The following is a 13,888-nucleotide window of genomic DNA, read 5'->3' as shown; positions in this document are numbered from 1 at the left end:
CATTTTAGCAGTTATTCAAAATAACAAACATAAAATAAATAAGTACCTGGTAAGGAAGTCGACTTGAACAATTACTCTGCCTTTTTAAGTACGTCTTCCTTACGGAGCCTCGCGATCCTCTTAGGATGCTGAGCGACCCCTAGGATCTGAAGTATCAAGGGTTGCAACCCATACAACAGGACCTCATCAAAACCTCTAATCTAGGCGCTTCTCAAGAAATGACTTTGACCACCCGCCAAATCAAGTAGGATGCGAAAGGCTTCTTAGCCTTCCGGACAACCCAAAAACAATAATAAAACATTTCAAGAGAAAGATTAAAAAGGTTATGGAATTAGGGAATTGTAGTGGTTGAGCCCTCACCCACTACTGCACTCGTTGCTACGAATGGTCCCAGAGTGTAGCAGTTCTCGTAAAGAGACTGGACATTCTTAAGATAAAAAGACGCGAACACTGATTTGCTTTTCCAATAGGTTGCGTCGATTATACTTTGCAGAGATCTATTTTGTTTAAAGGCCACGGAAGTTGCGACAGCTCTAACTTCGTGTGTCCTTACCTTCAGCAAAGCTTGGTCTTCCTCATTCAGATGGGAATGAGCTTCTCGTATTAACAGTCTGATAAAATAGGATAAAGCATTCTTTGACATAGGCAAAGATGGATTCTTAACTGAACACCATAAAGCTTCAGACGGGCCTCGTAAAGGTTTTTAAAAAGAACTTAAGAGCTCTTACAGGACATAAGACTCTTTCTAGTTCATTTCCAACCATACGATAAGTTTGGAATATCGAACGATATTGGTCAAGGCCGAGAAGGCAGCTCGTGTTTGGCTAGAAAACCAAGTTGTAGAACATGTAGCCGTTTCGGATGAGAATCCGATGTTCTTGCTGAAGGCATGAATCTCACTGACTCTTTTAGCTGTGGCTAAGCATATCAGGAAAAGAGTCTTTAAGGTGAGATCTTTCAGGGAGGCTGATTGTAGCGGTTCGAACCTGTCTGACATAAGGAATCTTAGTACCACGTCTAAATTCCAACCAGGTGTAACCAAACGACGCTCCTTCGTGGTCTCAAAAGACTTAAGGAGGTCCTGTAGATCTTTATTGTTGGAAAGATCTAAGCCTCTGTGACGGAAGACTGATGCCAACATGCTTCTGTAACCCTTGATAGTGGGAGCTGAAAGAGATCGTTCTTTCCTCAGATATAAGAGAAAGTCAGCTATTCGAGTTACAGAGGTACTGGTCGAGGATACGGATGCTGACTTGCACCAGTTTCGGAAGATTTCCCACTTCGATTGGTAGACTCTAAGGGTGGATGTTCTCCTTGCTCTAGCAATCGCTCTGGCTGCCTCCTTCGAAAAGCCTCTAGCTCTCGAGAGTCTTTCGATAGTCTGAAGGCAGTCAGACGAAGAGCGTGGAGGCCTTGGTGTACCTTCTTTACGCGTGGCTGACGTAGAAGGTCCACCCTTAGGGGAAGTGTTCTGGGAACGTCTACTAGCCATCGAAGTACCTCGGTGAGCCATTCTCTCGCGGGCCAGAGGGAAGCAACTAGCGTCAACCTTGTCCCTTCGTGAGAGGCGAACTTCTGCAGTACCTTGTTGACAATCTTGAACGGAGGGAATGCATATAGATCTAGATGTGACCAATCTAGTAGAAAGGCATCTATATGAACTGCTGCTGGGTCCAGGATTGGTGAGCAAAATATTGGGAGCCTCTTGGTCATCGAGGTTGCGAAGAGATCTATGGTTGGCTGGCCCCAGGTGGCCCAAAGTCTCTTGCATACATCCTTGTGGAGGGTCCATTCTGTTGGAATTATTTGTCCCTTCCGACTGAGACAATCTGCCATGACATTCAAGTTGCCTTGGATGAACCTCGTTACTAGTGAAATGTCTAGACCTTTTGACCAGGTGAGGAGGTCCCTTGCGATCTCGTACAATGTCAGAGAGTAGGTCCCTCCTTGCTTGGAGATGTACGCCAAAGCCGTGGTGTTGTCCGAGTTCACCTCCACCACTTTGCCTTGAAGGAGAGACCTGAAGCTTTTCCAGGTCAGACGTACTGCCAGTAGCTCCTTGCAGTTGAAATGCATTGTCCTTTGACTCAAGTTCCATAATCCCGAGCATTCCCTACCGTCTAATGTCGCACCCCAGCCTACGTCCGATGCGTCCGAGAAGAGAACGTGGTTGGGAGTCTGAACAGTCAGGGGAAGACCCTCTCTAAGGTTGATATAGTCCTTTCACCAAGTCAGACAAGACTTTATCTTTCCGGAAACCGGGATCGAGACCGCTTCTAGCGTCTTGTCCTTTTTCCAGTGAAAAGCTAGATGGTATAGAAGAGGACGGAGGTGTAGTCTTCCTAGTGACACAAATTGATCCACGGATGACAGTGTCCCTACCAGACTCATCCACAGCCTGACTGGGCAGCGTTCCTTATTCAGCATCTTCTGGATGGATAGCAGGGCTGGGGGTTGATCGTCTTGTTCAGCAACGTCCTCATCAGAGGGTTCCTCATCCGAAACTGATGAGGAAACGGCAACGGAGTGGGCAACGTCTGACTCGCTGAATCCGGTCGCACTGGTGGATGCGTGACGGAGCCGGACGCAATATCATGGCACTGCTGCACAGTCTGTGAACTGTCAACAACCATGGGTGCGCGAGGAAGTACAGCGTCAACCCGAACTGTCTAGACTGTCTGGGTTGTGCAGTCAACACCCTACCGGGTTGCTGAGGTTGACGCACTGCGTCACAACAAGTCACCTCTGCTGGTTGTGGAACGTCTTCCTAGTGACACACTGAACGTCAACAACCACCTCCGAGCGTCGCTTAACGTCAACGGGCGACTGGCAACCCACACTGGGTCGCATCGGTGGAGGAACCACCTCAACTGGCAGACGCGAGTAGGATACCTCAGCGTCAACAGGGCGCACAACCAACCGGTTGGAAGGTTGTTGGCCAGAAGGTTCTTCTCCGCATTTAGGTCCTCTATCAAGGACACAAGCTTGGACTGCATGTCTTGCAGCAAAGCCCATTAGGGTCTACGGGAGCAGGTGTGGCAACAGACGGGGTTAGCGACTGAGGCGGAACTATTTACCATCCCTGGAAGCCTTGTTATGTGTGACATAATAGTACAGCAAAACTTCAAAGGCTCGACAAAAGTGAGAAGTTGACCTGTAAACAACTTGGAGCGTCTCCTGGCTAGGCGCCAGGGCGAGTCTACCAGAATTGAGAAGTCCATCTGGGCAGAGGCAAGAACTCCCAAGCCGAGAACTTCTCTCGTGTCCTATCAGACTCTCGCTCTATAAGCCAGTTTAAAAGAAGGGAAATCAAAGGCTGTATCCCTAAAACTCCTCCTGGTGCAAAAACCAGTCGCCTAGCCAACGTAACGCTCTCTAGGAGAGCGAGAGAGCAATAGCTTAACAACAACGGCTTCGAAGTAGCTAGGCCTAGTGTAAGTTCTGACGTTTAGGCGAACGAGGAGCAGCAGTTACAAGATCCGGACGAAGATCCTTAAAAAATCATGATGATTTAATTAAAGTCCATAGGAGGCTAAGCAGCTTAAGGCTCCTCTCCAAATGACAGAGTCCTCAAAGGAATATCAGTAGGAGGGAGAACAGCACTTTCTCATCTACAGGAACCTTGTCCGATAAAAGCTAGGTTATCTCAGTGAGTCTCTCACTGGTGCATTAGTAGCATACCAGAAGGCAACGTCATGTAACTGCTTGACAGTCTGTGAACTGTCAACAACTGAACTGTCAACCACAACAGGTGCGTGAGGACATACAGTGTTCACTCGAGACTGCTTTGACTGTCTATACTGAGCAGTCAAAACAACTCTAGAATGCGGAGGTTGACGCACCGCGTCAAAACACGGCAACTTAACTCCACCCTCCTGTTGTTGTGGTAACACGCGAACGTCAACGGAGGGTTCAGTGCGTCGGTGAACGTCAACATGCGTCTGGCAGGGTCGACTGCGCATGGGTGGTGGAACTCTCACAGCTGGAGTGCGGGAGCAGGTATCCTCAGCGTCTACTGGACGCACAACCGTGGTTGGTTGTAGGCTAACGGGTGCAGCGTCAACCTTCTCCGCACGATACTCCTGCATAAAAGAAGCTAACTGTGTCTGCATAGACTGTAGCAAAGACCGCTTAGGGGCTACAGCAGCAGGTGCGGCAACAGACGGTGTTACTGCCTGTTGCGGTACCACTTTGCCTCTCTTAGGAGGTGTGCAGTCGTCGGAAGACTGCAGCGAGTCCGAACTGACCCAGTGGCTACAACTGGGCCGTTGGACTTGCACGGAAGGGACCGACTTGCACTTAATAAGCTGCGAGACCTTGGTCCATGGTTTCTTACGCGAAACCTCTTCCGCAGACGAGAAATAAATGGGCTCTCTCGTCTTTGTGTGGGTGGGGCGATCTTGGGTAGATACGCCCGAAACCACGGAGGGAAAACGTCTGTTCGTTGATCAAGGCCTGACGAACCCATAAGTCGTTCGACATTACTTCTCCCCTGGGCTTGGGAGCTTGCAAGAGGTCCCGGACTAGGTGAACGACAGGCACGAACAGACGAACCCTCGGACGCAACACTGTAACACTTGCGCATATCACTTTATCACTTCGATTTTCTGTTTTGCACTTATTTCACTGAAATCGAAACTTTTACTGATATCTACGTGAAACAGGCAATTCTACCCTTCATTAAAAGGTAGTAATTGCGAAATCAGTCGTATAATGCAGCACATTAATACTAGCAAAAAACAGAAAACATATATAAAGATAAAAAATTCAGTGGCTGGGAAAGAGACTAAACACTAGTTCAAATAAACTACGTTTACAATCTCTCACCGCACATAGCCTGGGGACAAGAATAAAACCCTAGAAACGTTTTACCTTCTTCCCCGTACAGCGACTAGGGAGGAGAGTAACACGAGAACAACGTTACCCGCTTGAACGGAACGTTTTCTCTCCTCTCTCTCCCTCCGTCTCTATCTCTCTCTCTCTTTCTCTCTTGATTTCGCACCTAAGAGAAGAGCCCAATTATAAATCGTCAAAAAAACATGTTATTTGACTAAAAGGAACAAACTGAAAGGTTTTCCAAATAAAAAGTTCCTTTAATTTAGAATTTAAAACATTTAAGTTAAGAAAGAATGAACGAAACGTCAGAATCGATTTACTCTTACTGCAAAGTGAAACCGTGATACTCTCTCTCTATCGTAACGATAGAGCGCATGTTGAACGTCCTGAACGTCAACAACTGCGTAGTCTAAAAACAAAACGTTAGTTCATCTTTGAAAACAGTACGAAGACTATCAAAGAGATTCTTTCATAAAACATTAAATTTAAAAAGTTTTAAATTCTTTAAAGGCTAACGGGCTCAACCTTGATTAACTTCGGTTCCAATTTCGGACCGCCTACTATAAGGAAAGGTCGCATATAAACAAAACATAAAAATTTATTTTTATATGTTTATAATAAATGGAAAGTTAATCGAAGAGGCCTAATAAAGGCGGAGAGATATAAAATATGTGGATCTATAACGTGTTAAGCAAAATTACTAAAAACCTAAACACACTTCCTTCTAAGGGAAGGGTCGGCCATTTAAAAGTGAAAGAGAGTCCATACTCTCTTTGTCACCATAATTAAATCTATCCAAAACGAGTTCAAGTTTTGAGATGAAGATAAAACACCTGCATAGCGAAAGCTCAAAACTAGAATAGTGTACTTCACCAAATAGTTGTGAAAACAAATCCAGTTAGTAACAGCGTATTTAGTAGGTCTTGCCAGTGGCACGACAGAGAGAAAATTGGTTCTGTGTTGACATGGAGTACTTGAGTACCTGCTCGACAGATGGCGCTGTTGATGTACACCCCCACCTGTATAGCGATCGCTGGCGTATTTTGTCCTTAGGTTTTTCTGTCGGGCAGCAGAGCTGACAGCTTATATGATCACCGGCTAAGTTTAATATTGAAAACTGAAAAATAAAGATGAGAAAAAAGGGTACGAAGATAAAGTGTTATAAGGAATATTTTTATTTAAGTATTCACTGCCAGTGCACTACCAATTTTATAAAATGCAAAATAACAGGAGCATTATTCTGTACCTGGAAATGGATGGAGAACTAAAATTAGATTGCGATAACTGGTGGCAAAGTCTTCTATTGACTCTTACTTAAGCTTCAAAGACATCTGTCCCTTTTAAGGTGTTGAGCATTGAATGGCCTCCCCGGTAATGGCAGACGTAGCGGAGATTACAGAGGTGATAAAGGTGTCAGAAGAGTGTCATGGTTGAGGTGGTACGGGTTTGCGTTGAGGAGGAGGGATGAAGGGAAGGGAGTAAATAACTTGTTCGGGGAAGATCACGAGAGAGGTAGAGAATTAGATGGTGAGAGAAGGTGAAGGATGATATGGAGAGAAGAGGTTTGACGGAAGAGGATGCCTTTTATAGAAGCCATGGGAGAGGGCACATCAGGTAACTGGCCCCTTAAAGTAGGGATAACAGTGGGAAAGAAGACACTGCTATATTTTCATTCCTGTAAGTTCTTTGTCCTTGACTTTACTAAAACAATTTTTCCCATAAAGGGTTTGTATCATTAGTGCAGTGCACATTAAGGGAAACAGTGTAAGTACAGTATTACTTAAAAGTATTTGCAGTGTACTTTTATCACTTACCTTCTCTTACCTTTTAGCCTTTTGATAACCTCAGCTCCTTGCTTCCTTTTATACATTATGTTATCGAGCCTCTTAACATTTACTTCATAATGAAATTGTGAGGTTTTTCAGCAGTATATGGGTGCAGAATTGCCTCCCAGGCCCCAGTGCCTACTCTTATAGCCTCAATTCATATATCCAAGAATACTTTTCTTTTTCTATAGAAATTCTTATAACTTTATTGAAGCAATAATTATAGTTTCCTTATCTAAAGCTACTGACAAATATATGTTCCTATCATCACCCAAATTCAGCTACTAATTCATTGAATATTCCACTAACTGAAATACTTGGCTTTCTTTCAAGATTGTTGAGGTTTTCTAGTCAAGTGTTGATTGGATTGAGTCTAGAGATCCACTCCAGGTCTCCTTTTTTACACTTGACCACACTTGTGGGCAGCTTTAGGTCAAAGACCTATGCTGGCATAGGGCAGGCTTATTCTAAACTAACCACTGCATCGCTCTCATCAGGAACTTTCCAGTTGGCTTTGTGGAACCAATCTTCTATCTGTAAAAGGCTGCTTCTCTAACCTGGTCATTCCTGAGTGTTTCCATAGGTATGATGATTTTGGGAGATGTCACCTTGCATTGATAATGTTTCTTTAACTTTTTATGAGTCTTTTAAAATTTTAGGTGTGATTCTCAAATTTACTTTTGAGAAACACAATAGGTCTCTGTCTCCTTCAATTGCACAAAAAATTGGCTTATTGAGAAAATCTTTTAAGATTTACGGTGATCAATCTACTCTGAAGTGTTTTAATTCTTTCATTCTACCTTGTTTCGAATATTGTGCTCCTGTCTGGTCTTCAGCTGCTGATTCTCATCTTAATTTGTTAGACAGGAACTTACGGTCCATTAAATTTCTTATAATTAGTGTATTATGCATGTTGCATAAGATTTTTCATAATTCTGACCATCCTTTATAATTAGATCTTCCTGGACGGTTCCATCCTGTTCGTAATACTAGGCATACAGTCAATTCTAATAGTCAAGCCTTTTCCATTATGAGGCTCAATACTGCACAGTATTCTATAAGTTTTATTCCAGCTATGACCAAGTCGTGGAATGATCTTCCTAATCGGGTAGTTGAATTTGTAGAACTTCAAAAGCTCAAACTTGCTGCCATTTTTTTTTATGTTCAACAGGCTGACATAAGTCTTTCTATAGTTTACTGTATATATGAAATATCTGTTTTGATGTTACTGTTTTTAAAATATTTCATTGTTAATTTTTTCTCATGTCGTTTATTTCCTTATTTTCTTTCCTCACTGGGCTATTTTTCCCTGTTGGAGCCCTTGGGTTTGTAGCATCATGCTTTTCTAACTAGGGTTGGAGCTTGAATAGTAAGAATAATGATAATAATAATGATAAAAAGGAAAACTCAATACATTGGTGTTAGTAGAAGCGGAAATATTGGTGATTCAAGTGTCTGTGCTGGTCAAGTATTTGGTGCCACCAGAAGTCAAGATTTAGGCGTGCAATAGTCAAGGCTTTGCTGTTTACAATATCTTGGACTTCGGTGTCTTCACTGGTGGAGAATTTGATGACTCCATTTGTGTAGGCTTTGGAGAGACTAATGCAATATTAATCTTGAATGTCTACAATAGTTGTGGTTTTGGCGATGACAGAAGCAGAGAAGTTAACTCTTACAACAGGTGTAGTTTTAATTTTAGTAATAGTTCAGGGTAGAGTATTTGTAGTAATTGAGGTTTTAGTGTCATCATTGCCAATAGTCAGGATGATACTGCTGATAATAAATAGTAGTTGTTGCCAATACCAAAAACAGCTGAAGGTTTGATGTCAGTATTAGGTAGTAGGTTTGCCAGGGCACCTTAGCTATGGGGTCCTTTGACTGGTCAGACAGTACCACATTGGATCCTTCTCTCTGGTTACGGTTCATTTTCTCTTCTTTGGAGATATTTATTTTAATGTGGTTACTGTTCTTAGAATATTTAATTTTTCCTTCTTTCCTTTCCTCACTCGGCTATTTTCCCTGTTGGAGCTCCTGGGCTTGTAGCATCCTGCTTTTTCAACTAGGCTTGTAGCTAAGCAATTAACAATAGTAGCAATAACAATAATTAGCTCATTAATTATTAAAAATAAGTGTGTCATCTGCTGTCACCATGTATGGTCTTTACATTTTCAGCTCAGCCTGTTGCTGGATTCAGTCTTATACTTTTAAATTAACCTTTCTTCCTTTCTTCTTTCTTGCTGCCCAATCCTTTGTAGCCTAATGCTAACTTTATAATACAACTTTTTGGTTTTCCCCATTTGCACTTTGTTGCTGAATTCCCCCCCCCCATTCACTCCCAAGCCATATGGCCCAAATTCCATACATTCATAGAAGCCATCTGGTGTCATTGCGAAAGGACGACTGCTCTTATCTTAATTTATATTCATGATAAAAGAAGAGTATCACATGTATTGTTCCACTCATGTTCTTTGAATTCCAATGGCTGTTTCTGGGTGTTTTGCCATACTGAACATCTCAGATTTCCTTTATAAAGGTGACATTTTTGACTGGCACTTGAGCATTAGATTTTAGAAAATATAGATATAGTAGCTAAGAACAAAATATATTTAATTCTTCTAATTGCGCCAGTACTCAACTTTTTTCGTCGGCGCCCACTCGTGTCCGAGTATTGGGTTCTGTCGTTAGCCATCAGCCTCCTATCTGTGGGGTGGGTGCTTATGCCTGATGTGGCTGTTAAGTCCTAGTCTGTGGTGGAAGAGTCGCGGACAGTGTTCACAAGGGAGGGTAGGTGGTGGGCGGGGCTGTTCTAATCGCTCTCTCCTTCTTCTCCTCCTAGCCTCCTCATTTTGTCTCCTCCTCTCCTCGAAGTCCACGGTGCCATGGTGTACTGTACTCCTCCAGGTTTTCCTGTCCCCGGCTGTTTCTTCCCATGAGGAAGGATCGATGTCAGTTAGAGCCAGGGTGCGCTTTAGTTGATCTTTATAGCGCATTTTCGGGGCTCCTCGTGGTCTGGTGCCCTGGGTCAGTTCTCCGTAGAATATTTTCTTTGGGAGCCTAGATGGATCCATCCTATGCACGTGTCCTATCCAGCGGAGGCGGTGGTGGATGATGGTGGCCTCCACGCTGGTCAGCGAGGCACGTTCTAAGACTTCAATGTTGGTGGTGTGGCTCTTCCAGGGGATTTTCAAGATCTGCCTCAGTTTCATTAGTTGGAAGCGTTCTAGGTTTTTAATATCGTTTTTATATAGCGTCCATGTTTCACATGCATACAGGAGCGTGGAGAGGGCTACTGCCCTGAACACCATTATTTTGGTGGTCATTGTCAGTGCGTGGTTGTTAAATACGCGGCAGTTGAGTCGGCCAAAGGCGGAGTGGGCTGCCCTGATCCTGTTCTCCACGTCCTTTTTGCTTGTGGGAGTTGATGTTAGGATGCTCCCTAGGTAGGAGAACTGGTCCACCTGTTCTAACGGTTGGTCATTCACTGTGGTATTGAAGTTGGGGAGCATCAGTCCTGGTGGATGTTGGACGAGGGTCTTGGTTTTGTCTGAGTTGACTTGCATCCCAAAACGTTCGTAGGCAGAGTTGTATGCATCAGCTAACGACTGCAGGTCCTCTGCCGTCTGACCTGGGGTGGCATTGTCGTCAGCATACTGCAGTTCTCGCACTGCACACAAGGTGGTCTTGGTTCTGGCGCGGAGTCTAGCGAGGTTAAAAGCGCCTCCATCCATGCGGAAACGTAGGTCGACTGAGGGTGTGTCTGGGGGAATCTCGTTGAGCATTGCTGCGGTGTGTAGCGAGAAACACGTCGGGGCCAGAACACAGCCCTGCTTCAGGCCACCGTTGATGGGGAATGGGTCTGAAAGAGAGTTCTGGTGGCAGACTCTCCCAACCATTCCGTCATGGAGGGCACGCACCAGCTTGACAAAATCGGGTGGGCAGCCATATCTTTTGAGGACAGCCCACATGGCAGGTCGAGGTACTTTGTCGAAGGCCTTTTTCAAATCCCAGAAGATGAACATTATGGGCTGTTGTTGTTCGAGGCTCTTCTCTTGTAGTTGTCGCGCACAGAAGATCATGTCTATGGTCCCGCGGGAAGGTCGAAAGCCGCACTGGGACTCTGGCAGGACGTCTTCTGCGAGAATAAGGAGGCGGTCAAGGAGAATCCGAGCGAAAATCTTACTCGCGATACTTAGTAGTGATATTCCCCGGTAGTTGTTACAGTTCTCCCTGTCTCCCTTCTTGAAGATGGTAGTGATGTTTGCATCGCGGAAGTCACTGGGGGGGGTCTTGGTCTCCCATATTTTCAGTATAAGGAGCATCAAACGGTTCCTCAAGCCGGGGCCACCGTGAGTGAGGAGCTCCAACGGGATGTTGTCTGGCCCTGGGGCTTTGCCGGGCTTCATGCGCTGCAGGGCCTTGTTGAAGTCATGGATGGAGGGTGGTAGTGCCATCCAGTGACGGACGGGATGCTGCGGGGTCATTTGCAGGAGATCGTCTGGGGTGTCTGCTTGGTCATTGAGGAGGTTCTCAAAGTGAGACCTCCACCTGGCCAGGATGCCCTCGCTGTCGGTGATGGTCGTGGCCCCATCCGCGTCCTTCAGGTTGCCCACTGATGACCGTGTGATACTCTTCTTTTATCATAAATAGAAATTAAGATAAGAGCAGTCGTCCTTTCGCAATGACACCAGATGGCTTTATGAATGTATGGAATTTGGGCCATATGGCTTGGGGGTGAATGGGGGGGGGGGGGGAATTCAGCAACAAAGTGCAAATGGGGAAAACCAAAAAGTTGTATTATAAAGTTAGCATTAGGCTACAAGGGATTGGGCAGCAAGAAAGAAGAATAGAAGAAAGGTTAATTTAAAAGTAAAAGACTGAATCCAGCAACAGGCTGAACTGAAAATGTAAATATCATACATGGTGACAGGAGATGACACACTTATTTTTAATAATTAATGAGCTAATTATTATTATTGCTATTATTGTTAAATACCTCGCAGACCCTGTGGGTCAGGCCACTGTTGAGCACCACTGGACCACCCTCAGAAATGCCATGGCCCGTGCCGCGGAGGAAACACTAGGCTACACCACCAAGAAACGGCAGGATTGGTTTGATGAGAATGATGCTACCATCTCTCTTCTCATTGAAACCAAACGACAAGCACGCCTGACTTTGGAAAACCAACCAACAGCAGCTAACAAATGTGCTCACAAGGTGGCTGAAGCTGGTTGCCAGAGAGGTATCCGTGAAGCCCAGAACATCTGGTGGCAAAGAAAAGCTGCAGAAATACAGAGTTTCGCTGACCAACGTGACCTGCGCAGATTCTATGCAGCAGTACTCAACTAAATGTTTCTTAAAATTAGCTTTACAGTACAGTATTGGCTAACAGCTCTTTTAGGACCAGCTAAAATGTACTAATAGATAAATTGTCACACTAGCGATTTCGACACTAGCTATTTTGTTGCACTAGCTCTTTTGAACAAGTCATTTTGGGTCAGAAATCTTATGCACTTACAGGTTTTAATAACTGAATGCGGTGATTACTTCTGCAAAAAGAGTATGACTGAGAGTTAGGTCTCATTTTAGTCTTTTAAGCTTTGGTTTGGATTCCTACAATTAATCATTTCTGACTTTGAAATTGAAAGAGGTATGTTGAGTCCCTTGTTAGGCTGGAGGAACGTAGAGAGTAGAGGTCCCCTTTTTTGTTTTGTTTCATTGTTGATGTTGGCTACCCCCCAAAATTGGGGGAAGTTCCTTGGTATATGTATGTATGTATGTAGATATTATGTACTTTTGATTTGTTATTGTCAATCAGGCATCCGTTTAGCAAGAGAAAAATAGAAAAGATGAAAAAAATATTCATGGATTAGGTAATAAAATCTTAAAGACTAACTCACCCTCACATATGCAACATAGTCTCCGCGTCTGATATGAAAGCCGACCCGTACAGCTTCTCCCACGAAGTCCTTCTTTGCCAACCAGAATGCTTTCACCTGCGAAATGACACTTATTATTTTTCTTAGTTTGCATGTTATCAGAAGATTAAAGATAATAAAATCTGCAATAGTTTAGTTGAAATGATTTAGTCCTTGGCTTTATATATATATATATATATATATATATATATATATATATATATATATATATATATATATATATATATATATTTATATACAGACATAGACATGGACATAGACATAGAAAAGACATACAGTGGAACCTCTACATCCGAACGTATCTACATCCGAATTTTCCAACATCCGAAGTAAAATTCGAGCAAATTTTTGACTCTACACCCGAATTTCATTTCGACACACGAAGTAAGCAATTTTCGTCGTACCGGTTGTATCCAAATTTTTCGACACGCGAAGTACAATTCGAACACGTTCCTACTCTACACCCGAATTTTTTTTTTCGACACCCGATGTAAACAATACTTGTACGCGTAGTCGGTACTCATAGCGCCTGATGTGTTTTTTATTTCCGCCGATAGAAGGCAGCACTTCGACCTCGGAGGGACCCTCAATTAGCGCGGCTTAGGTTTGTCCTCTGTTCTCGTCGGCTTCTTGCGGTTGTGCCCTGTGCGTTCTGCTATTATTGTACTGTTTTAATCGTGATTTTTTACGTGCATCCTTTTACGGTAATTTACGTAAATCGTGGGGCCTAAAAGGCTTTGTTTCGCAAGTGGTAGTGGTAGTGGTGAGAAAAGGAATAAGGAAATGCTTTCTTTAGAAGTAAAGCAAGGAATTATTGAAAAGCATGAGCGTGGTGTCCGTGTGAGTGAACTTGCAATAGGTTCAGCGCAAATAAAAGAGGTGTTAGGAAAATGTCAAGACGTGGTCGACTTCATCGACAAATACCATCCAAAGAAATTGCAGGTTTGTCGTGTAGTTGCGCAGTTTGATGATGTTTCCCTAACTTATTTTCGAAACATTCTGAAAAGCTGTACCAAGCAACTTCCTATCGATAGCTTCTTTAAAAAAACTACAAAGCGAACTCGTGATGAAGAGGATGGAAGTGGTTCAAAGAAAACGGCAAAGAGTGAAGAGAAAAAAATTCAATCAATTTTAAGCGGAGAGAGTGAAAGTGATTAAAATTAATCAGCAAAAGGAAAAAAAGAAAATGTAAAAAAAAATATAAAATATTAAAATAAAAAGAATAAATAAGCTAAGTTAGGTTAAAGTTCACTTAGTGTAAGTTAGAATAAGTTACGGTAGTGTACGTT

The 13,888-nt window shown here is 43.5% G+C and overlaps 1 protein-coding gene across 3 annotated transcripts in view; it reads right to left on the bottom strand.

The window, feature by feature from the left end:
* Positions 1–13,888, bottom strand: part of LOC137656727 (galactoside alpha-(1,2)-fucosyltransferase 2-like) — a 71,913-nt gene that overhangs the window by 3,945 nt on the left and 54,080 nt on the right. For all 3 annotated transcript variants that reach the window (XM_068390967.1, XM_068390966.1, XM_068390968.1), the window contains one exon: positions 12,561–12,656. In XM_068390967.1, the coding sequence (XP_068247068.1) occupies positions 12,561–12,656 (96 nt within the window). The remainder of the gene's footprint in view (positions 1–12,560; positions 12,657–13,888) is intronic.

This window comes from Palaemon carinicauda, chromosome 17 (assembly GCF_036898095.1).
Source record: "Palaemon carinicauda isolate YSFRI2023 chromosome 17, ASM3689809v2, whole genome shotgun sequence".
Lineage (NCBI taxonomy): Eukaryota > Metazoa > Arthropoda > Malacostraca > Decapoda > Palaemonidae > Palaemon > Palaemon carinicauda.
The sequence above is the reverse complement of the archived record's forward strand: the minus strand, read 5'-3'. Positions and strand labels throughout refer to the sequence as shown.